The 25,508-nt window shown below is 38.5% G+C and overlaps 1 protein-coding gene across 1 annotated transcript in view; it reads left to right on the top strand.

Annotated features, from left to right (window-relative positions):
• SH3KBP1 (SH3-domain kinase binding protein 1) overlaps positions 1–25,508 on the top strand; it is a 220,850-nt gene that overhangs the window by 99,910 nt on the left and 95,432 nt on the right. Inside the window, exons 3-4 of the mRNA XM_009325486.1 lie at positions 745–851; positions 10,635–10,758. Coding sequence (XP_009323761.1) covers positions 745–851; positions 10,635–10,758 — 231 coding nt within the window. The remainder of the gene's footprint in view (positions 1–744; positions 852–10,634; positions 10,759–25,508) is intronic.

Below are 25,508 nucleotides of genomic sequence, written 5' to 3'. Positions count from 1 at the left end.
AGCTGATTGATTATCAAAATTAGCCTGTCTTAACCACACTAACCCAATGACAGAGCTAGCTTTGGGGGTCCTTTGGGATGGGTTTTCCTTCTATTTTCTTTAATCTGTTATTAGTGCATAAATATGCACCTTACAAATATGCGTGTATACATACATGTGTATATATCTGTAAATATATATAAAAAAAGGTTAGTGAGATATTTGTACACCTGTGAAAGAATTATGGAGAAAAAGATACAGGACAAAATAATCAGTTGAGAGCTTATTTCCGTATGAGCAAAAGCCACAAGGTTTTGGATCCCTTCCCCACCCCCCCAATTTCTGTATTTGCCTACACCATGTGTATAGAGTGCTAGCCTAGAAGAGAAATTGTAGCAAATACACCTGGAAAGATCTTCTGGGTAAAGTTTGTCCATCCTGTCACTAGGAAGCACAATCTATTAGTTAGATTTTGTCTCTTGAATAATATTACAGAAAGGAAAAAATCCCCACAATTTATTTTCATTTATTAATTGCGTTGAATTATAAAAATAGTTGAAAGAAATAATATGCACCAGAAATCTTTTCTCCACCCTCTTTTTGTAAATTAATTCTAGGCAGATATACTAAGCATTGCAAACATGCAGATTCTTTTAATAGTGCTCAAAGAATAATATTTCATCTTTAATCATTTCCCCTGACTTGTGTTTGGCATGGAATTTTGTTTTCATTTTACAATTTCCCTGTTTCCTTCATTTCCACCAGGAGAGAGGAACAGAAGAAGAAGATGTCAGGTGGCTTTCAGTTATATGCCTCAAAATGAAGATGAACTGGAATTAAAAGTTGGTGACATCATTGAAGTTGTGGGAGAGGTGAGCAGATCTTTAATGGAATATACACACATGCAGTTCTGACATATCTTGTGAATGCTAAGCTCTTAGATACACAGTGTTCTAAGACAGAATTTAAACCAGACTTTTTTCTTCTCTGGTATACTGATGTGTCTGGTTTGGGTTACTGTTGGGGGTGACGAGATGTGGTTGTTTGCTTACGGATTTCGTGAGGGTTTTTTTCCCTGTGGCACTTCTGCTGGTTTTACTCGATCAATTGACGCTTCTGAGTTCTGTTCAGGGAACAAGCTCAAAGTTTGTGCTACAGGGCTATTGAGTTTGTATCTCTGAAGAACCAAGATTATAGCAGAAAAAGCTCTTCCCAGTTTTAGGAAGCCAGCCACAGGGAAGAATTATCTTTATGGAGTTAAACACATTTAAGAAATTTACTTGAAGCCCTCTGGAGTTCAACCATGGCATTCACCTTTTGTCACCTTTGCCTGCAAATTTAACAGTTTCATTTTAGTGTAATCGTATTTTATCTTTTTTTAAAAACAAACAAAAATACCCCCAACAAATTCTTTAGAGACTCAAGATGCACTTATTTTGAGTGGAAATGGATGTGAAAAATGAATGCACATCTCTTGGAAGGACTGGGAACGAATTACGAAAGCTTGGACAGAAGAGATACATAAATTTTCTTTGCATGGGTGAATCTGGTTGCAGGATCAAGGAATGCTGTTCACTCCCAATACATTCAGTTTTGTTCCATTAGAGATTTTAGAAATACCTTCTTGAGCTTAATACCATGCGGACCAAAAGTCAAAATGCTAACATGAAGCCTTTAAGTAGAATGCATTAAAACTCATTGAGTCTTTACTTAGCTTTAAAAAGATCTAAGAGCTTAGTCTGCTCAAGCAGCCAATAAAAGGTGTGTTTCAGCTTGTATCGTTTATTTGTAGGATTTTTTTCCCTGTGACTCAGCAGCTAATAAGTCAACATTTATTTTCTTTTCAAGGATATGTGATTCATTTTCTTTTTCCTGCCTCTGTCACTTAAGAAATCAGTTCTAAAAGAATATAAATTCTACTGCAATCTACATGACATCCAGCATTTTCATATGAGAGATTAAATTCTCACATCTGAATGTAAAAGGCTTAGTGATCACTGGTTCTCCTTTAACCTAGCTGCACATGCCAGCTCTGCACATCGTTCTTCCTGGGATCAGACATGATGTGTCACTCTAACTAACCTTATTCTGTCTGTGAGCAGAATCGTAATGGGGGATGTTAAGGCTGTAAGATATTTGAGAGCATATTTTGAAGGCAATGTAAACCCAATATTATAATGAGTTTCACGACAGCACATGAGCTGTTTTCATTGCGCAATTTGAAGTATATTTAACCTCACATGGCCACACAAATATCTTCCGTCAGTTGCCTTACTTAAAACTTTAAGTCTGTGTCTTTCAAGAGTAAAGTGATAGAATAAAACCCCTTCCTAGTATCCAGCCAACAAATTAACTGTACCAAATGAATTGTATAATTAAATAATTTAGATGAGACACTAGACTTCTCTTATGAAATGCATCTCTTGTCTTCTTATAAATTTGAACTTAATTCTAAATAACAGATTTATTTAAATCCAAATGAGACTGAAAATGTTTGCATTAAAATTGAAAGATGTAGAACTGTGAAACTGAAGCACTCCTGTACTTGCATGTGTGTGCTTATAGTTAAGGGCACGTTTTTTGAAACCCACTTGGATTGCTGATTACAGACTTGGTAGTCTTAAACTCATAATTGTGCCTTGAATTACCACTGTTGAAGAAAGCATTGACAACTTGCTGATTCAAAGGTTTAAGAAAATATATTGTCTAGGGCTGCTTTTTTGATTGGCAGTCCTGGAGAATGGCATACTGGAATTAGTTTTACTGTAGCGTGGAAGAGGATTGCTCATGGCTAGTTTGAACTGCTGGCCATAAGTAAATGCTGAAGAACAGCTGACACAGGTGAGGCTGTGCCCGCTTTGACCTTATAAAATACCCTGTTCTGTGAGCTACTGAAACATAAGCTCTGCCTCAGGCATCACCTGGTGCATTCATGCGATCCAGGACATTGTCTGACTCTTCTGGGTGGGACTAGATCAGCTGGTGAAAGAGGGAAAATAAAGGAATTTAGAGAAAAAATTGTCAGCACCTCAGGAAGTGTTTCTGTGTGACCTTTTTTTTCCATCATGGTTGATACCAAGCAGTTGATGTTGAATAATTCCTGTTATTACTTCCTCTTCTACCCTTATCATAGTAGTGTTAATTCCTCGAAACAGTAGGGCAGAATTTTTCTTTTGAAAGAGAAACTTTATTTGATGTAGAAAGCTGCACCAACCAATGTACTGATTTCATTGTTTACCCTTCTGCTTGTAGGTAATGCTGCATAAAGAGTCATTGCACTGAAATAGGATTCACAGTGTTTATGTAATTACACAATGGTCCTTATTTCAAATGGTAAATGTATGTGAGGGACTTATTATTTAAATAATATGGCTTCCTCAGTTGTGAAAATTAAGATTTTTTTGCAAGGGCCAAAATCATGCTGTGTTAGTGTACAAAAAAACCCCCAAAATAACAGCAAAAAAACCCTCCCACATAGGCGACAATTGGAGGCAATTATTGCAAAATACCAATTTTGTTTATCGTTACTCAAGATGAAAAACTGGATGACAGCATCTTCAGCGTTATTTACAGTGGTTCAGTGGGTAATTGGAACATTAATGGTCATTCACTTTCCATTTCCAGTTGCTCCTTTCTCTTTCTCATGAGTAGAAGGTCTCAGATTCCCACAGGTAGTATTTTACTGTATACTCCTAAGAAAGTTGCATCAGTTGAATTAATTGGTTTTAAATTGACTTAGATTAATATTTTCAAATCTCTGTGGATTTCTGTTTAGTTGGAAAAAAATCGATTCCTATCTGACCTACAGCAAACTGAAATGGATATTGTTCAGATCAAAATACTGTGTATATATCTTTATGCGGGTATTTAGCAAAAAATGTGTTTAAAATGTCACTTATGGTTGACAACCCATTAAATTTTTCCTGTTGCAAAGAAAAGCTGGTTCCTGTTGTACTGTGCTAATTTGGCTTCATCCTTAAAGAAATGGGTTGTGCTCCTCCTCAAACCTCTTGAAGGTCACTGCCTCCAACAAAGGGTTGGCAGAAGGGAATGCAAGTCTTCTCCTCAGCTGCCTCCATCAGTGCCCAAGCATGTTTCCCCAGACCCCAGTGAAAATGGGTTGCACTGATAGCACATGGTGACATGCTGAGGATGAGGATGTCTTCCCTTCTCCCGCCTCTGCTTCAGCGTGCTAACCAACCCCTGAGTTGTAGTAGCATCTAAAGCTGCCCCACATCCTTCTTCCTGGTGCCAACAGGTTGGATAAGATACTTTTTGAAAGGGTTTTTATGTCTGTGGTAGTGGTAGATACTATTGGAAATTCCTGTTGTGGCAGAAGTGGTTTGGAGCTGTACAGTGGATTGAAACAAGAGCAACAGCAAGTGTGAGTTTTGAGATGCTAGGCTTGTCACCAGATAGGTATCCTTGGAGGCTGTATATGTTCAGAATTCACAGTTCCTTCCTATTTGTTCTAAATAGTTAGAAATTAATTATAATAAGGTCAGGCATTCATCACAACAGATAAAAATGCTTGTTGTTAAACTAGAGGTTTCCATAACTACACAGACACTGATACCCATGAGACATTAATTAACAGACAAATTAAAAGTACATTTGAAACTAACAAGAGGAGCATTTTCATTGTTTACGTTCACATTTAATGTGATTGATAGCTTTTTGCTTGTCATTTTCCTAGCTCATTAGCTATAACTCTAATTACATTTGTCCCAAAATACAACTGTAACTAATTGTCATATTAAATGCAGATATCTGAATTCCAATTATGTTTCACCCTTAGACTTTCATGGGGTGCCAGACAATTAACCTGTAGCATCATAGTGAGGACATTTGGCATGGCATTCAATAGTTCTGAGCCTGCTTTCATTTGGGATTATTCTGTCGTTGTGCTGCTATATACCTTGAGGCCTCATCCTGCTGAGAAGTCAGCTTTTTGGCAATGTGTAGTGCATGGAGTTAAGCTCACAACTAAGTCTTTGACTGAGACATGACACTGAGCTTATTCTTTGACTTTTAGTTAACATTGCCATATATTAGATGATCAAATCCTGTAAGTAACTCATTTGAAATTATAAAAATGCAGGGTGAATTTTTAAAGATCTGGTTCTCCTTTTGGGCAAGGTTGGTGGGGTTTTGTTGTTGTTATAAGATAAAGTGGTTCAACCCGTTTCCAAGAACAGGATAAACACTGGGGATTGAGCTGGACTTTCCTTATGGTAACTTATTTTGACAGCTGTAGAGTTGAAAGGGGAATATTTAATAGTGGCAAGGGGACGGTCTGTGCCACAAGTACAGAACTGTATAATACTGCAAGAAAACAGTTGGGAATGAATGCTGGGGTTCCACGTCCCTCGGTTACTTTTCTGTGAAATCATGTGGTAAGGTGTTTTTCCTGATCCTCTTCCAGCAGGTGGTTCACGAGGACTTCTATGACTACTGCTTGTTTGGTTAGTTCATGTGGTAGGAGGCTTTTTTGTGGAAATAAGGATGCAAATACCTCTGACTCTTTATAGGGTCATTCCAGTTCTATGTGATTGCTTTCTCTGCCCCTCAGTTTCTTACTTAGAAGATGATGTTAAAAAAAAACCAGCAAAAAACCCAAACCACAAAAAAACAAATGAAAAAAATCCCCAAGCACATTTTGACATTGTAAAATAAAGAACTCTGAAGCTGAAAAGATCCCCTAATACAAGGTACTTGTGCAGTTTTTAATTCTTCCCTTCTGCACCAGAGTTATCAAACAGCTTCCAGATGTGCTGTAGCAGAAGCCCAAGGGCTGGCTGACGTCTCATGGGTGTGACTCTCACTGAATGCACTCCCAGAGTAAGCCATCAAGTGGCACTGTAGGCACCATCTTCTGTTGAGGTCTTGTTTCCAAAATTTCTTTTCCCATTGGCAGTGAATATGACTTGTTTATTTTGCCTCTTGGGAATCTATGTTTTTAATTTCCTTTCAACATACTATTGCTTTTGTCCTTCAAGCTCAAGATCTTTCATTAGAATTTATAAAATAAGGGAGTTTTTTCCTTTGCTTTTTGTGCTCTAGTTCTCTCTAAGCAAAAGAAAATTTGTTGACCTTGGGCTTCTCTCCTTCCCATTGCCTGCCTCTGGCATTGCTTTTATTCCTGGGACCGTGTCTTAGTTTTAACAGCCCAGAAGGACTGTTGTGATCCAGGGAGACTTTCTTCCACCTGAAACCTTTTCTGACTCAAAGCTTCCCTCCTTTGCCCTAGCTGAGCTGTACGTAGTCAGCCTAATAGGCAAAGCTGCAGGTTGTAGAAAATCTTGCGGAACAGGCAGATACGGGAGTTTATTGGAAACACACTTTACGTCAGCGATTCCAAAGACCCAAACATTTTAATCATTTGACAATTTTAGCATACTAATTATATAGCAAGGTGTAAGCAAGCAGCTGTGGCAATCCTAGGTAGTCTGGCAAGCAACTGCTGGTAGTTCGCCTCAGCATTTCCTGCTCTTTTTGGGTATCCCATCCTGGAGTTACAGGGATGGCTGCCCAGTTCCCTCAAGGGAAGGTGCTTCTAGGCTTGTAGCAACAAGGATTATTGCACTGCAGGTCAGCCTGATGCTCCCTCTGACACTTCTTTCTTTAAAGGGGGATGTTGCAGATTGTATTGGCCATGAAGAGAAAACCTAAAGAAAATAAATATGGAATATCTTAATTTTGTAGTCCTAGTGACCTACTGAAGTAGTTTTGGTTTCTTTGGTTGCTTTACAGTTACAGAATAAAACTGCATTCCCAGTCTGAAATAGAACTATTATGTTCGCCTGAAGGCTTGAACTGCTGTCGTATTATTTTCTTTTTCCTTTTTTTTTGTACTTTAAACATGGGAATAGGCTGATATCAATAAATTTTTGTTGATTTCTAAGCAGCTTAATGTTCTAGCATCTGTATACCCTTTTGAGAACTTCTTGTTTGTGTGTCTGAATGTCTCACCCACATAATTCTTTGTGTTATTTTCCTGTCTGTTCACTTCCATGGTATCTATTTTGAGTACTTAATTATTATTTCTTAGTTACATTATTATTCGTAAGTAAAATTAACTATTACAACCTCTTACTGTCTTTCTAGTCTGGGTTGTTATTGTGTGCTGGGATCTCACAATTTGATTAAACCCTCACTTTCCAACAAAGTAGAACATTATATTTTGAATGATTTTCATCTGTGTTCGGTTTATAGTTTCCAAAAACCTCATTTACATCAAAAGAGGCTCCACTGATTGAGTAATTCAATTAAAACCAAAATACAAGTATTCTTTCTTAATTGAAAATGTAAAAAAACCCAAAGCCCAGTGATATTAGAAGAACATTTGAATGTTGCATAATTATATTTAGACTAAATTTCCCTTTAAACCCCAAAGGCAAGGCTTCTTAATGGGGTGTATTTCTCTAGAGATGATGCACCATTCTCTGGTGATACTGTAGTTCATATCTCATCCAATCACATCCAGGCGTTGGACTGCATATAGCTGTCTGCTAGTGCATCTGTCCCTGCCCCACGCCTGGCATTGACTGAGTTGCAGTTGGGTGCATGTGTTGTTACCTCCCTAAATACATGAAGTGGAGTAATGAAGTATCTTCAGTCACTTTCCTGTATGTTGTTGCTCTCCAAATGTGGTGTGACAGCAGTACGGGCAGCCTAGGGGCTGGGCAAGATGAGGACATGCCATGCCCTCCGAAAGGCAGTGAACAGATACAACACATTGAAAACACGTCTTGAAAATACCTCTAGCTGTAGCCACTTACATTTGGCAGATTAGAAAGATTCTTCTTCTAACTTAAAACCCAAAACTTCGTTTTCAGGCTGAACTTACGATTGGTGTGTAGGTTATTATGAACAGTAGAACTTCTTTTCTGGCGTAGGGACATGGGCTACTGAATGAAATCCTCTTCTTTCTAGTTTGTTTGGTTCAGCACATGAATGCTGGGCATAAATCAGGACCTAGATGTACAAAACCTGAAAGCACTTTGTTATAATGGTATAGTAACAAATTTTATTGAGTGCTCATACCTCCAGATGGATTACCCCTATGAATAATGGATTTTCATTTGTAAGGTTTTATTGGCTGGAAATTATTGTGACATTTCAAACCATATGGCAATGGGTTGCCCCAATTTGGGATAATGAAAACCTGGGGGGTATTTTAGTGTCTTTATTGTATGGATTAATCTCTAGCTGGTGTGTTTTGAGGCTTAAAAGTACATAGCATGTAGCTATAGCATTTAAAAATACTTAAAGCTTTTGATGTTTTTGATGAAAATTTCCTAATAAATCTTTGGGAGGCCCAGTTTGACCTGAACCTCTGATGTCTTGCTAACATAATTCTGCATTTTCTTGTGGAAAAAATCTGGGTTTTGCTTTAGATTTTTCTGAATTTGTAAAATTACTGAATATGACATGGTATTTTCAGATAATTCATTCTTGTATCAGCTGGAAAACTTGTAATAAGCTAATGAATGCTGTGAGTATATTCACATCCAATTTAGATTTACCTGTCTAAAGATCTTTGTATGTGGGTTTTTCTATACACGTACATAGAGATCCATACATAAACATGCCACATAAAGAGTGCTGATGTTAACTTGTAAGAAAACTGTGAAGTTTTACCCTGGAAGAAGTAAGCAGGAGAAAATGATTTGAGGTAAAGATGGAACTGAGTGGTATTGGTCACCTTTTTTCTGTAAAGTAATTCACAGCATCTTGTAAGCAGGGCTCTTAGGAACTGTGTAATTCCCCTGTGATTAATCTTCTGGTCAATCAGCTAATGCAGTTATGGTTTAATGTTTAGCTCTAATCAATAGAGCCATCTGGGAATACTGCATTAGAAAAATTGAAATATTTCATAGCTCAAAGTGTCTTGGCCGTGTTGAGTGTTTTCTACATAATGGTATATAACATATTGGTATTTAGAGATATAATTTGTAGGGTCTACTAAGTGTTGTGGATCATGCAGTTTCAGTTTTCCATATAGTTTTTAATTTGTCTGGAGAGAACAAAAGCAAATATTACCTTTGAGAGACTTTAAGACTATCATGTGAAAGACCTGCACCCCACTGGAGTCATGGAGTGATTTGTATGTATTCTACCCTCTGAAGTATCAGCAAAATAATAGCCACATTCCCAAAGTTGTGCTTGACTTCACTGATACTACTGATGCATTTAAAAAAAAAAAAAAAAAGTTTTGTCATGGACAGGTACTGAGGTTAAATGGAAGTAGCTGTGCTGGTCTCAGCTGCTTTCAATTAAAACAAAAAATCAATCCAGGAAGACAAGAAATGTGCTAAAGAGGATGAAGATGGAGAGAAAGCACAGGAAACATTCCTGGAGTAACAACAATTTGCTTTGTACTAAAATTGCACATGTAGCTAAGTTGAAAGAAATTCAACCATTCCTCTATAGTTTGAGGAAATATTTGCTTGTGTTATATAATTAAACATGTTAAAGAACAGATTTGTTTTTTAAGAACCTAAGATTTTCATGGATAAGTGATAGGAAACAGGCTTTTTTTTAATAATAATTAACTAGTACCACTTAAGATGTGGGGTTGTTTTTTTAACAGTAAACGTGAACACCCTCAACTTGTAAAGTTAATTTTCTGTTGTCATGATTTTGTTGTGGGGGCATGAAAGAGATGGGTCAAACATTATTGGAGACTGATGTGTCACAGACTGACACTGTCCTCCCCTGGGTTTTTTTTGGTGAATGGACAGTGTCTGACAGATGAAAAATATTTATCTGTCAAGGGTGTGTTTAGCTGATGCATATAATAAGTCATTTCTTGCTGCCCCATTATAACCTAAAGGCATCTGCTTTCTAAGGGCTGTCATTTCACTGCCTGACACTGCCGTTCAATCCTGAATGGGTTATACAGGAGGGAGTTTGTCATTTTTAAGTGGTATTTTCTCTTGGGATTGGGCTAGGACGTGTCTCTCCTCCTTCTGACCATATCATTATTATGTATTTCAGTAGCTCTTTGTAAATCTAGAGTCAAATATGCAGTAGTACTGTTCTTTGTTCTTTGTAGAGTTCTTACATTAACACATTAACGATGTAGCAACATTTTTAACTTTTAAAATAGAGAATTTCTGATTTTGATGGGGAAGGCAGGAATATTCACATGATTTATTTTAAGATACTTGGTTTAGATTCTCTGAATAGCCCTTTGCAGGCATTTCTCTTTCACCACTGACTACTTAGGGAATTTAAACTCTTATAATCTGTAAAACACATACATTAAGAAGATGGTCATGAATAGGAGTATGATGTGCGCTGAAAATTTAGTGATCGAACTGATATCCATAAAAATTGAAATGTGGAGACACCGTGTGCTCTCTGGTTATTCTTTTATCCTTTTATTTAATGCTCGTCCATGCTTCTGACTGCTGTCAGCACTGCTGACATTTAAGATGAGTGTATGCATCTTTCTTGTTTTTACTTAAAAAAAAAAAAGAGAGATGTTGTGGCTTGGAGCCTATGCCATGTGGTCCTTATACCTGAAATTAATACAAGCTGCTCAAAATCATTACTGTCATTGTTACTGAAAATCATGAATATAATGTAACTCTGTAAAGTGTTGCTTATGTTGAAACCCGTTTTTTTTTGTTTTTGTCTTGGTGCAGGTAGAAGAGGGCTGGTGGGAAGGTATACTCAATGGAAAGACTGGCATGTTTCCTTCCAACTTCATAAAGGAATTGTCTGATTCTGATGATGTTGGAATAGCACAGGAAGAGCAAGTAAAGCCAAGTAAGGAAAAAAATATTACTGATGTTCTGTATGTATGTCTGTGTCTTTACCCACTAACACACTGATAGAGTAGCGCATTCGTATCTCTTGCTTGGAAGTGTTTTTGAATGCCACATTCTTAATTTATGCTGTGAAAGGGTCAGATGATGATGATAAGTGTATACTTACAATGCTACCTGAGTTTTAATATTGGCATCGCTCCCTGAGCTGTGTTAAGGCTTGCCGAGCTGCAACAGACCAAGAACAGAGAAGGCGATGATGGTTATTGAATTTGTATTTCAAAATGAATGACAATTTTTTTTTGTCTTTAGATGTGGAAACTGAGCAAAGTAACCAAACATCTACAAAGTGGCTGTGCTTATTTAAACGAGGGATTAAAGTGCCATGCCTTCTATAATGACTCCAGTAGATTTAAGGATTCATAATTATTGGTGTGGGACATGCGGCACTTTTTCCCTCCAGGTGCTGAGCATGTTACTATCACCTCCGTCACCCACTGCCCCAGCAGCCAAAGGGAAAAAGGCCAGAACTGGGACATGGACTTTGTTCTCTCACTTACAGTGGGCCAGTACTGCTGCAGGTGAAAAGCATGTTTGGTAACTAAGTTTGCAATAGTATAAGCATGGTAGTGGGTTGTTCTATTTATAACTTCCCTTGGAGAATAACCTGAACCAAAAGTATGTTGTTATATGAAATGGACACTTGTTGGTCTTCATATTTTTTCTGTTCTTCAAACAGATATTCTTGTTATTTCCTAATTCAGTGGTCAATTCTGAATCTTTAGTGAAAAGGAAAAAAGTCAATTGTATTTACATATTTCAGGCTAATTCCACAATACCTGCCAAGGTCTTCCTATTTTCAGCACTGCAGATATTCATTGCTGTGTAGTGTTCTTCTAAGAGCTCTGAACAAGCAAAAGTGAAAGGACTCCCAAGATCTTTGTAAGCTTATTTCAGCTCCAATTTACCAAAGCCTTTATAGTTCACTCTGTCAGTAAGAGTTAGAAAGTTATAATACTTTCTTTTTTTTTCTTTTTTTCCTCTCATTTTTCCATTTAAGGCAAATTTATCATCTTTATTCCATTCCACAGAAATAAGATCCTAAAAAACCTGACCTTTGCAATGATGAAAATTTTTCGTATTGTTTTTGTAATGGAGTACTTATTCATGTGTAGTGGAACTGGTGACCTAGTCTTGTGGTCAGTGCTGCTAGAGATATTTATGGGTAACGTTCCTTCAGACTGGAATGAATATTTTTAAGGAAGTTAACAATTTTAGTGTGATGGAAAGGGAAGAAGGGCATTAAGTGAAGTTACACATTTCAGTGAGATTGCAAACTGCTTTCTATAACCTGTATATGCTATCATGAATTTTGTTCATTATAAACACAGTGAGTCTTGGAAGAACTAATTGTGTAGATGTAGTTTCAGCTCTGGATTCTGTAGTGTTTGGTACTCTATAAATGAACAAGGTAAGTGATACTGTTCAGGATGGAATACCCCAATTTTATCTGTATGAATGAAAGAGTATTCATTCCCCAGGTAATTTGGTACTATTTACTTTATAATGAGCATCCTAAAAATGTCTTTTAACAAAAACATACACTGGAGTGTGTAAAAGCAGCCACAAAGCATTAGCTTGTTTCATCGATGTCCGTAATGGCACATGCTTAGTTCAAGCTCAGTTTTGTGTGCTGGTTCTGACAGTGGAACCTAAAACCTGTGATACCGAAAATATCGGTAACACAGATACCGTTTTTGTCTCTTTAACTAAATTGAAGATAACTACAGCTGAGAGATGGGTTTTCTTCTTTCTTGTATGTAATTTAACTCTTTGGAGGTGCTTTGTGGCTAGCTAAGATGATGTGTTATTAGGAGCTATTTTCTAAACAGCAAAATAACCTATAAAACAGAAGAACACTGTAAACCTCCTCAGAGAGAGACAGGGACTCAAGGAATGTTGAGATTCTTATGGGGGTTTTAATGCTTTTTTATTTATTTTTCTTAAAGTAAACCCATCAATTTAAGAACTTCATCCCCCTAGCAGAATTATGGGAAATACACATCAACTCAGTTCTCTCTGTATGATTTATGTAATTGTTAAAGGTGTTGCTCTCTAACACATGAGGTTCTATTCAGGTACACCGACTGTCTGGATTTGAAAATCTCCACAATGAGATTGCAAAAATTTCAGCAAGTTTATACAACTGACTAGGAATGATAATCTCATTCCGAGTATCTGTGCTTAGTCTTAAAACATAGCAAAATAAACATTGAACAAGTAAACCCTGGAAGATTTGGGTATCAGGCTAGCGTTACTGTTGAAATGCTCTGGGTAACATCTCAAAAGGGTGCACATTCATGCCTCTAGATCAACTCCTTCCTTTGTGGATGACAAGACATGACAGCACTTCAAATCTGCAATAACTCCTTTTTGTTACATTTGTTGTTGTTGTTGTTACAGACGTTGTTTGAATATGTCTGTATCACAGGACTCCGTAAGGCAGAAACCTTGAATACCAATTCTAGATAAGTTAGCACTCAGGTGTGAGGGGCTGTACCTGCACATTGAACCAGAACCTTCGGCGGTCACTGAGCTCTACACAGCTTCCAGAGGGGCCTAGAAAGGGTTGGGGTATGGCTCTGTAATCTTTAGCAGCAACCTTGAACTCTTCAACCCAGCTTATACAATGGATAAGGTAATACTTGGCAGGTTTCCTGCGAGACTTGGGAAGGTAGCATGGGATCTTTGGAGAAGGGGCACTGTGCAAACACAAGAGTGTTTTTTAGTTAATAGTTACATTTAATGCTTTGGTGAAACTCAGTTAAACTTGATCTTTTGATCACATTTTACTGACCCTCTCTAAAGAGAGCCTTTTTGGAAGAGCAAATGTAATTTTTGGTGAACTCAAAGTGAAAGAAATACAGAAGAGAAAAATTATATAACTTGGCTTTTTAGGAATAAGGTTAATAAAAATTCTTATTTCTCTGTCCTTCTGTTATGACCTACACAGGCCCAATGGGGAGAAAGGTGTTGTCTGATTTTATTGGCTTTGTTGTGTCCATGTAAATTTTATGGCAGATCAGAGTAAATGGCCAGGAGGAATTATCTTGGCTTCTTTTCACTGTCTGCCATAGAGTAATCTCAGAAGTTTCTTCAGAACAAAAAGTCCCTTTTTTGAAAATGTCTGGGGCTAGTTTTGGAAGTGCCTAAAAAATTCTGAATACTGACAGTGGGACTTAACTCACCCCTTAACTGAAAGGGTTGGGAACTTGTGCTTCCCCTCAGATGGTGGGTGCTCAGCAGATTGGAAAGTGAGGCTGTTACAAGATGAAAATGTTGGGGGGCTGGGGGTTGGTTTGTTTGTTTTTAAAGTATTTGTCCAATTGTAAGGTGACTGCCAAATTTTTTGTCTTCAAAGGCACATTTCAGAATGTAAGTATGGACAGGATCAGGTACCCTTAGAGTAAACAACAGTTCCTTGTTCTTTAAAGCATCCTCTTAAATTAAAGCATTGCTTTACTTTGACCGACTGTTACAGCATGAACAGGAAGTATGCATTATAATTTAATTACTATATTAAATGGATACATAAATGGTAAGATTATTTTCTAGATTTCTCAGATATCTAGTATTAATTTTAAGAATATTTTCAATACCGCATCTTGTCATTACAGCCTGTGGAGAAGCAAAAAGTTGTCATGTAGTCAAATAAATTGTATCTGAGAGAATCACAACTTAATATCAAGGAGATGATTTCCAAAGCATTTTAGGATGTTTGTGGCAATGCCATGACAACATTTGAAGGTGGCCTTCTATATCTTGCTGTCTCTTGTATGTGTCCGTTCAGGAATTGCTAGGCCTCATGGTATGTATCAACTATTTTTAGAACCTGTTAGTGATGGCCACTGAGAAGTCATGACTGCTGGAGTTAGAACTGATGATAGACTCATCAGCTGATGGTTCAGTCAGGCAACCTCCTGTATTTTGAGTTCTTAAAACTTTAGGTGTCCATTACTGTCTCTCTGGCTCTCCTCGGTGTCATAAAGCTTAACATACCTTTCTCTTAGCAATTTCTTAATTGTTGTTTGACTGTTTTAATAGCATTCTTTTAATGGTATGTTGTAAAAACATGGTGGAAAGATGGACCTGGGGCTTTTTTGCTTCCTCATTATGTAAAAATAAGGCAAGGAAAAACTTGTTGTTAATTAAACTGCAAGAACAAAACAAAGAAACAGCTTTTTACAATACATAAATGAGTATAGCTTGTTATTTTCTGAAAGTCCAACAGAATGATATGAACGGGAAAAAAATACACATTTTTGGTACCAAAATGGGTGTGATGCTATGTTGGGACAATTCACTGGCTATTTTGCTATAAAATTTTACTGAAGACTTTAATTTTTATTATGGTATACCTAGGTGAGATTGGCAGCAAGCTGACATTGGTATATTCTTGGGCTTGCCTGGGTACCTCGGGTTTCAAAAAAAACCCCCAAACACACAAAACACCTCAGCTGCTCATGCCTTTACCTTCACTTGAATTTTATATCATAAGTGTCAGAGCATGAGTTATCTTGCTATCAAAGAAAAAACCCCCAAGAAATTAATGTTTTTGATGATAAAAATGTTATCTTAAAGATCTAAGATGGGAAGAGGGATATGTTTGGTGTTTTTTGTTGTTTTGTTTTTTAATTTTAGTATTTTGTTTTTGTTAATGTGTGCTGAGTCAAAACACATGATTAAGCTATTGGCTGAAAAACTGATTTATTCAGGTTTTAGTGTCCTATCCCTTCAACTAAGCATTGTTTAAGGCCAGTTCCCATGTCCAAAACACTTCTAATAAGTCATCTTGGAAAGATGCAGTATTTCTGCTGCTCACGGGATCCTGGTATATTAAAGAAATGTGAGTATTTCAGTGCCCTGTTTGGATGTCAGCTGTGCTTGTTCGAGTGCACTACATCTGCATCAGGAGTGTTGAGCCACTGTGAGTACATCATTGCAGTAATAATTTTTTTCAGGGTTCCCCTGTGCTCCATGAGGAGGCTGAATAAGACAGACAAATAGTTTCATTTGCAAGTCTCGCAACTTGATGGACAAAACCTAAGAAAAAATGCATTCTGTTGGACATTGTAAAGAACAGCTTTAGCAAAATCATGAGATTCTTTTATCTGACATACATGCAGTAAGAATATTTTAACTTCATGTACAATCAGATACTTTTGTTAATATTCTCGTTGTTTTGCTAATGAGGCTTTAAAAATGTTAGTGACTGAAAATACAGATTAAAACCTCTTCCTCTCCCTTCTTTTTACCATCATTCGATCTCTTCACCCCCCACCCCGCCCCTTCTCTTTTTTTTCCTCTTTCCTTCTCTTGCCTGCTGTCAGGAAAATCTGCCTTTGAAGGGACAATTCTGTACAGAGTGGCACCGGCAAAGATTGACAGCTACAGACGCTATAACAGTGAGTGTGTTTCAAAATCAACAAGCAATAACTTTAGTCCTCAGTACTTGTTTGATTTATCTACACTTGTAAAATGTGCCACCGCTACTCACTTATGGCTACTCTACGTGCATATATTTGTCTGTAAGCTAAAGTCAGTTTGCTGCTGATGAACTGCCTAGCCTTAATGCAATGAGAATGCACTCGTTCCTTCTGAGCATGTGTATGTTATATGTCCATATAATGTATGTGTGTAAGCTCACAATAAATTGTGAATTACATTGGACGTCTCAGCTATGGATTGAAATTAAGACCATTTAGTCCCATCATTTTTACCCCCTGAAACATGAAGACTATTATTGATAATAACCACAAATCTTTGAACTAAAAGTCCTTCTGCTCTAAAAATAAAGTTCCCATTGTGATTGCTGAATTCATAAAATATGCTTTGCTTTTCTTAAAGAACATTGTGGGTTTTGGTTTGTTTCGTTTTTTGGGGGGGGGTGTTTTGTTTTTTTTTTTAAATTTAATGGATGCTCTTCATTTGGCATTCTGTCTTCGACAGCTATTACTCACAGCATTTTGGTTGATACATTTTTTCTGCCAAGGAAGGTAAAAGATATAAAGCTACTTTCATTTCATGTTTGGATTTTTGCCTTCCGCATTTTGGAAGCAGGGAACATGCTGCTTTTCATATGCTTTTACTGCCCTGTTAATACAGAAGAAGAGAGGATGGTGACATCAGATGCAAGACAGAGGAAGCAAGAAAGACAGAAATCTGTCCTTCCACCTGCTTCCTCATTGAGAAATCTAGCAGAAAGAGATCCTACTGAGTCACATTCAGTGTGACTAAGTACAAAGTGTTCAGTCCTGTCCTCCGGTGAACAGGATGTTGTGCTAACTTTGTCATCTGCTTTCGTCCCAGACAGCTTTCTTTTCAGAAGATCCAAGCTGTGCTGCTCTCCTTCCTCCTTCCTGGGTGGGGGTGTTTGCTCTCCTACCTCTGAGGACTTCTGTCTTACACATGTTCACAGCAAAGGATGAAGCAGTTGGAGTGGTAGTCTTCTATTCTGATAACTTGCACTCACACCCTCCTTTTTTAAACAAAACCTGATCTTTTTTTAAACAAAAATCTTTGTGGATGTGTGCAGCTCTGAGTATTTCCTCATGGACAATTATCTCTCTGTCTACCAGAATTCATCTCTTTTCTGCAGCTCTTCTCAAGCTTCCAACTAAGCTCTTGCTGTGGCTGGAGCACACCATGTGGCTGGTGGTCTTCACATTTTTCTGCTGCTTCTCACCTTATAGTCTTCATGACTGCTTATGCATCACTCAAATTGCATGCTTCTTGCAGAGTTCTTAGACCATCATGTCCCCGAATCCACCTATCTGATGAGCATAATAAGGATTTATGAAGTAAATCTCCAGTATGCTTGACTTCTGACTTTAAGATCTAGCTTCAAATCAGATGCAAGGTCTGCCTTTGGAGCCTTTAATTTCACAGCATTAATCTTTCTGAGCAGTGTTGCCCTAACATTACCTTTCAGAGTTTTCCAGAAACCTGATCTCCATGCTCAGCCCATTTTTCATTAAGTGTCAAATGGCCCTTCCTCTTTTCTCGAGTCATTTAGCATGAGCGTAAGTGAAGTCAGGAAGAATTCAGTCACCTTTCCAGTTGTGCTAGAGCCCTGCATTTAGTTCTCCTTGTTAATAATACTGGTCCATGGTCGTGCCATGCCACAGAAAATAAATTTCGTCAACCTGATTTCACAGAGTGCAGGGTTGGATGGGTATCTACAGGTATGCTTGATAACCAGCTGCAAGAAGACAGCTTAACCCACAGTAGATTGTCTCATGTTGTTCTGGGCAAACACCCATCTAAACTTTGTTTTTAAAGCTGACCAAAGATGTCTTGTTTAATACTACCTCCCTTGGCATTTGGTTGAGACTTGCATGTTTTTTCATGCTACAGAGGTATTTTGCTTTCTCTGTAGAACAGGAGGCCAGATGTCCAGCTACATTTGTGGCCTATTTGTTGCTTACTGGGTTGGAACTGGGACTGAAGTGGGCGGTATGCAAAATTGGGTCATCCGGGAAAGTTTTAAACAAAATGAGGGTTGGCATTGTTAATAGTATCAGAGATGTTATCTCCTAAACTAACATACAAAAAGGAGGTTCGTTATTCTTCCCGCTACATCTATTGGCAGCTCACTTCCTGCATAGTCATGTTCTTCCAGAGCAGGCCTACTGAAGGTGTGGCCAGCTCCTTCCATTTCCTATCTGATCTGTGGTCCTTATTTTTAGGCAAATATCCATGTGCGTATGTGGATACTGAAAATCATTTGGAGACATTCCACAGAATTGTTTTCGTTTAGGGATGTCTGTTTAAAACAACCCACAGCTGCTCTAATTTCAGCTTGCTGATTTCTCCACAAGTTAAGCTCGAGTCAATTCATAGCTTTAGATTAGTTATGCCCAAAGGGTGCTTGGGTTCACCTGTATCACATTGCATGAAGCGTTGCTCAACTTTTGAAACAAGCTGAGGGCTTTTACTTTACGAACATATGCTTAGTGCTAAAATACTTTTATTTTGAAAGCCATTTTGCAACTGCTATGTTTAAAAGAAATTTTCTTACTTAACCAAGGCCTGTAATAGCTAAGTGCTGTTGAATTAGTGTGTAGCTGCTTCTAGAGATACCTTTCACTGAAATACGCAAGATTGTCTCCTGCATAAACACTTGGCCTTGCCTTCATATGCTGACATGGCTTTTTTGGTCATTAGGTACGCCAGGCTCTGCTCAGCAATAATTCCAACTCCTTTGGCATTCTGTTCATTAACCTGCTGTTAGAAAATTTTTGCTACTGCGTATGCTGGGCAAAGGGGGACACACAGCAACAAAAAATTACTTACTTGTTGTTTTGTTGATCACAGCCCTCTTTTCTCTCATTCTGCAACTTTCCTGCACCTCCACGAAAAACGCTTCTTGGATTTTTAATTTTTTTTCTTTTTACTGGTTTAATTTCTCTTTCTTCCTTCGCTTTCTTTTTCTTCGAAGATGCTATAACTGAGGAACAGGGCAGATACAATGCTTGATTTGACAAATATTTGCCTCTCTTTCCTTATATGTGGATCCACAATGCTGTCAGTAATAGATATTAGATATAATGGAAGAAGATGAGACAGGATCGTTGAAACAGAAATATTCGTGAGTAATCTTAATTGTGTTTTCTATTGCTCCACGGCTTTTTTTTTTTTACTCCCCCTCGCCAAATCCTTGACGAACAATGGCTGGTCAGAGTTCGAAGAAATCAATATGGTTGATGTATTTAATCCCATTTAATAGTGTCTGAATGTGAGCGAAGTTAAATGAGAAACCCAAGTGTGGATTTTAACAGTTCTGAAGACAGGACAGTTATGATTTTTTATTTCACCTCAACTTCTTATAACTTGCTTACAAAGAAGAACATACATTAAATATACAGCTGCCACAATAAAAAAAAACATCCGAGAAAGAACAATACTAAAATTGGGTGAGGGAAACTTTTATGATTAAAAATAAGCATCCTGTTTTCTGGAGAACAAATATACAGATGGCAAGGGATTGGGGGTGGTGGGTGGAAGAATTATGTTGACTGGGGTGAAACATGTTAAATCCTTCCGTTGATGCGGACTCCCACTAGCAAGCGGTTTTCCATGAGTCTCACGAAAGACCAGTTTTTGCTGAGTGGCAGATAAAGAATCCTTTTGGCTGTGGTTGCTTACCCGTCCTTTCACATGTAATAACATGTTCCTGTACTTGGTGAGAACAAGGGTGGTGAAAAAATAGTTCCAAAATAAAGATGACGACGGTACAGTTGTAGAGCTCCTGAATGAATGATTGTTTCTATTCGCTCTTACAGTACTCGGGGAGATGGCTGGGGATGAGGTGAAGCCACCAACCTCCGTATTGTTGGCTCTGTGTTCATGCTGCAGAAGATGCTTGCCCTGCATTGCCCTTAATGCATGCTGCTATGTGGTGCTGGACACCGCTCCCCTTTTCCCTGCATGATTTCTTGTGCAAGCATAAAAATCTTGGGCCTGTTTCTTACGTGGCAAGAACTGTTGTGCTAAGGAAAACAAACATGCTGAAAGGAAATGACAAAATGTTTAGATTACACGGTTACATTTCTTCAAGGAATATAACTGAGAATAACAAATAATGACTAATATTGAGATAGTCTGCCTCAGCCATTTGTCCATGTATAGCCACTCCTGGTAAAGAAGCATAAATTTGTTTTTTGAAAGCGCGACTTTATTAACCTTTAAACTATGAAGAATCAACATGGCTTGTTCTACAGTAATATTTAAAATCAAACTTCCTTTTCTGGTTTTGATTTTTTTATGACACTATGGAATGTTGTTGGGGATGGCTTCAACAAAATACGGGACTTTGACAGAAAGCAAGCTCAAGATAAATACCTCATAGGCTGTGGGTATTTGTTCTGTCTTCGCCGGTACATGAGGAAAAGGAAGAAAGACACTTCCTATCCCATCTAGTGCAATTGCCATGTATAACTTTACCTTCTTTGTCATTCAGATTGGTCACTCGGGCGTTCCACGCTGTCATTCTCTAAATAGAAGGAAAGCACATATTTCCCCTTGCCTTCCTTCCCTTCCGTAAAAGGCAAAAATCCCAATAAGCTCCATTTACACAGTTCTCTGTTCTCTTAAACACAGTTGACAGCGTTTCTCTCTGGCTGCCAGACCAAATCAAGAAATCCTTTGCACCGTCTCAGGTGTGTGCCTCTGAACAGCTGACCTTTACATCGCCTAACAGAGCTAGCCTGAGAAGCACTTAGAGGGCCAGAGCATCATTGGCTTATACATTGTGAGAGTGGTCCATCTTTTGCCCAGTGCCATAAATTGTCTGCAGAGAGAACAATCCAGAATAAATAACAAAAATTAAATTGCTAAATAACAGCTCAAAAGAGGAAGCTCTCTAAAACTCACAATGTATTCCCCTTTTTTCCTGCCTTTTTAAGCTATTTAGAAACAATTTGTTTCCTGCTTTGAATTGAGTTAATTTTATCGCAGCTGTTTATTTTTGTTTTAACAGCTTTAGTTTACACAGCCCTTTATCATCCCTAAATATCTTTCTGATTTAGAATCTTGGTTTGATGCCAGCACAGCTCTGGGGCCGTTGGTGAATTAAGTCTGATGTCGCGGTCTCTTTTTAACCCCTTTTTGAGCTAATCTGTTTTGGTACATTTCAGAATGTTGCTCTCAAAAGACCTGTAACTGGCATAGCAGGAGTGTGGTGTGTTTGAATTGTCTTGAGAAAACTAATCTCTCTCATATACCCATTGAGGAAAAAATGTGTGTGGAGTGCGAAATTCCTCCGGACAGTGTTGTGACAATTTAATCTTCATGAATACCAAACTATCTTGCATTTGTAAGGAGCATGAAGCAACAGAGAATCTTATAGTTCTGAGTGGTTTTAAATAGCTGTATGTCAGTAGTCCCATATCTTGTCCCAGCCAAAAGTTGGGAACAGTTGGCTCCTGGGAATTTTAACTTCTTGCTGCTGATGCTGTTCATGTTCAGACTTCAAGGAGCTTGCTATAAAAGTGCACCCAACACTCAGACTTGAGCTCTACCTTGTGGTGATGATGATTCAGCAACAATAAATCTAGGTAAAAGAATAAAATGTCTTTGCTTATAGAGCCAGAAATGGGAAGTGACACCCCCAAAAGGCTTATCTCCTTCCTGAGAAATTTTAAAGATCTGAAAAGTTTTCCTACTATTAGCACCGGTGTGGTAGTAGGCACATTAGGGAGCACCCTGTTGGTGTTATGTTCTTAGCTTGTCAGCTCTCCAAATGCTGACAGAGAGCAGACAGATTCTAAAAAAGTTGCTGTTAAAAAATAAAAAAAAACTAGTTAGAGGCCTGACTACTGCAGCTTTTATCCAGTCCTGGATATATTTGAAGTATTTAATAATTAGACTTAAAAGAAAAGCAAAAGATGTGCCCAGTGTTCCTGAGGATAGTAGTTTGCTGAGCTGCTGGCCTTACCTTAGTGCTTAAGTTCATAGCTCCACCAGGGCTGTTTCAGACTGCATGGGTGTATTGGTCAGCAGCAGCAGATGACTGCCAACCGAAATGCTCTCCAGTTTTTAATGCCCATTTAGCAACCTGACCTCCCTGCTAACTGTATCTCTTCTTGCAGAAAATTTCATGTTTAAAATTCATAATCTGACAGTCTAGGTCACTCAGGTTCCTGCTTAGTTCCCAGCTGTATCTGTGGGCTACATTTGTCTTTTGGGGAAACTGTCCCCCCAACTCTGTTCTCTTTCTAAGCTGTTTGCAGTAGTGGTGAGAAAGGCCATGAAAAGCTGAAGAAAAAAAAAAAAAGGAGGGTGGTTGGAAGAGGGACATTTTTCTGTTTTTAAGAGGAGGGATCACCCCAGTCATCAGCCATCCCTTCCTTGTGTAGGCAGGGCTAGGGAGGCCAGTGCAGCCCCACTCGGCAGGATTGCTCCAAGAGAATCGCTGTCGTATATATGCTGATATATATATATGTGTGTGTCAGGGAACAACCCAATGAAAAGTAAATGAGAGGAGAAAATTTGTCAGGCAAGGGTGGGCATAGTGTTGCAAATTCTTCCTTGCAAGTTCTTTATCTGTACAAATCAGAGGTGTGTATCTCATGTACCTTGGGAGGAAGGGAAGAGAGAGTCTCATTAGCATGTCTTTAAGAGTAAGAGCATGTTAGATCATTTTCTGCAGGATTGTTTTGTACTTAAACACTGCGTTATTGCTTCTTAATGTTACTGCAGATCTTCTTTTTATCTAATATGTTCTCAGTTTCCACTGCATATAGTCCTGCTCTTCTGTCACCTTTGCTTCTTTCCCTCAGCCATGAAGTGGTAAGAGCAAGAGCAGACTAGTTCTTGGAAAAGCAATGGCTTTTTTTCTTTCTTATTTATTTAAGTCCAGAGGGGTCCTCAGCTTGTGTCAGGCAAAAAAATAATAAATTATGTCATTTTCCCAATTGGTCAGGAAGGATTCTTTTAACTTTGAAGGAGCTTTGTAAGGTTGGCCTCTGTATCTGGCCACTCAAAATGCAGTTTAGTTTAGACAGGCATCACTTCAGTCCGTTCTGTCCTCATTTAGAAAAAATAAAATTTACTGTTACTTCCTATGTTGCTTTTATTATGAGGACTGTATACTGAGACAAAGCTCTGTGGCAGCATTGAGAATGAAGTGGCTTTTGGATTACTATCAAGCACAGATGGGTGATGCTAGGGAAATCTGTTGTAAGCCTGAGGTGAGGTTTCTGATACAAGGTGTGATATCTCATCATAGAAGAATGGTAATAAAAGATGAAGATGCCGTAATGAAAAACAAGTGATGACCCAGAAACAAAAGTGTAATTCTTATTGGAGCCCCTTGAGGTTTCTGATCTCTCTTTCATGCAGGCTTCAAAGCTCTGGAAGTCCATGTGAGACCTGTTGAGTAATTCCCATAATTACTTCCATATTTTATTTCCAACAACTGGCCAAGGTCAGGTCCTCTTCTCCCACAATTAGTGATGCAGAAAAGCTATTTTAAAAATAGCTTTTCTGTTCATCTCAGGGAGTGGCTAAGAGCGGTCATGGATCCTATCTGTTAAAATCCAGTTACTTGTGGAGGGAGGTCTCTGCACTGCTCCTTCCCTCCATCACAAGGAGATTCTGGCAAGGATGAAAGAACCTTTGCCAGAGGGTAATTTTCCTATCCCATATTAAGAAGATCTTTTGTTCAGCGAAGAGATGATGATCACTGTGATTTGTTTGAGGTTTTTTTGTGGACATTTTATTCTCAGAAATATTATTTGTAACTCAGTATATTTGACCGGTGACCCTTCTCTTTGCATTTAGAAGTAGTAAAGAAAGTTGGTTCTAGCCTCTGTCTCAGCCAGGGCCCCAGTGACTGATCTTTTGCAAAGCTGGGAAGGGTCCAGCTAGTAGAACTTACAGCTTCTTCTGTTACTGGCCAAGTCACAACAAGGTGTAGGAATAAGAAAGAGGCAGTGACTTTGACTTGTTGCCTGAAGCAATTTATACCTCTCAGGCTTAATTAATCTAGCCTTGCATCTCTTAGTGCCTCTGCATCATGGAATGGCTCTGCTATGGATAGCCAACCTCGTCCCCCCAATCACAGCACAGAGCAGGATCGCTGTGAATCCTTCAATGCCCTGGTCATTGCTTTCATGAGGTCTGGAAGAGAAGGAGCGCACAGAATTTACTTTACTGATGGCAGGAATACTACTGTTCTAACTACCATAATAAACCAGTGAGACCAGATTTGAAGTTTTCTCCCAGGCCCTTCTTGGGAAAATAAAAAGGTCCAAGTAAAGAGATCAAGACCCCAGCATATTTAAGAAAAGAATTATAATATCATTATTTAGACTTCGTTAAAATTCCAGTCCTGCAGTTTATGCAACAAATAACTTGTTCAGTGCTATCTAAATTGAACGCTTGAAGAAACAGAAATGTTACTTATATACAACAGGTAGATGTAGCAGCCACTCAGGAGGCCAGAGGGCCTAAGCAGTTTGCTTAGTCTTTAGTCTTTTTGTTTGTTTTTAACTGAGAACTTTTTCTACTTCTGCATTCATACTCCTTTCAAGTTTTGCATACAGAAAATCTCAGAGCAGCATATGATGGTTTTTCTGCTTAACAGTTTTGGTAAAAATCCTGGCCTGACACGTAATTCCCGATTTCCTTTCCTAGCAGCACCCTGGTGTTGAAACCAATTTAAAAGGTGAGCCCCTTGTGTCCTGGATCGTGAAGTTGTGCCTGTAGACCTCGGGACTTGCAGTGGTTGCTGTGATTCATCGGAGAAGCTTAAAGTAGCCCTTGAAGAAGATGCTATGTTTTACTGGGTAGTCATGTTCCTAAATAGTGAATTGCCAGGAAGACAAGAATCATAGAATCATAGAAGACTGGGTTGGAGGGGACCTCTAAAAGTCATCCAGTCCAACCCCCCTACCGTGGGCAGGGACATCTTCAACTAAATCAGGTTGCTCAGAGCCCCCTCCAACCTGACCTTGAACGTTTCCAGGGATGGGGCATCCACCACCTCTCTGGGCAACCTGTGCCAGTGCTTCACCACCCTCAGCGTAAAAAACATCTTCCTTCTATCTAGTCTAAATCTACCCCCCTTTAGTTTAAAGCCATTCCCCCTTGTCCTGTCGCAACAGGCCCTGCTAAAAAGCCTGCTGCCATCTTTTTTATAAGCCCCCTTTAAGTACTGATAGGCTGCAATAAGGTCTCCCCGAAGCC

The sequence above is a fragment of the Pygoscelis adeliae genome, unplaced genomic scaffold (genome assembly GCF_000699105.1).
Source record: "Pygoscelis adeliae isolate BGI_AS28 unplaced genomic scaffold, ASM69910v1 Scaffold386, whole genome shotgun sequence".
Classification (NCBI taxonomy): Eukaryota; Metazoa; Chordata; class Aves; order Sphenisciformes; family Spheniscidae; genus Pygoscelis; species Pygoscelis adeliae.
Note: the sequence above shows the minus strand (reverse complement) of the source record. Positions and strands in the feature narration are given on the sequence as shown.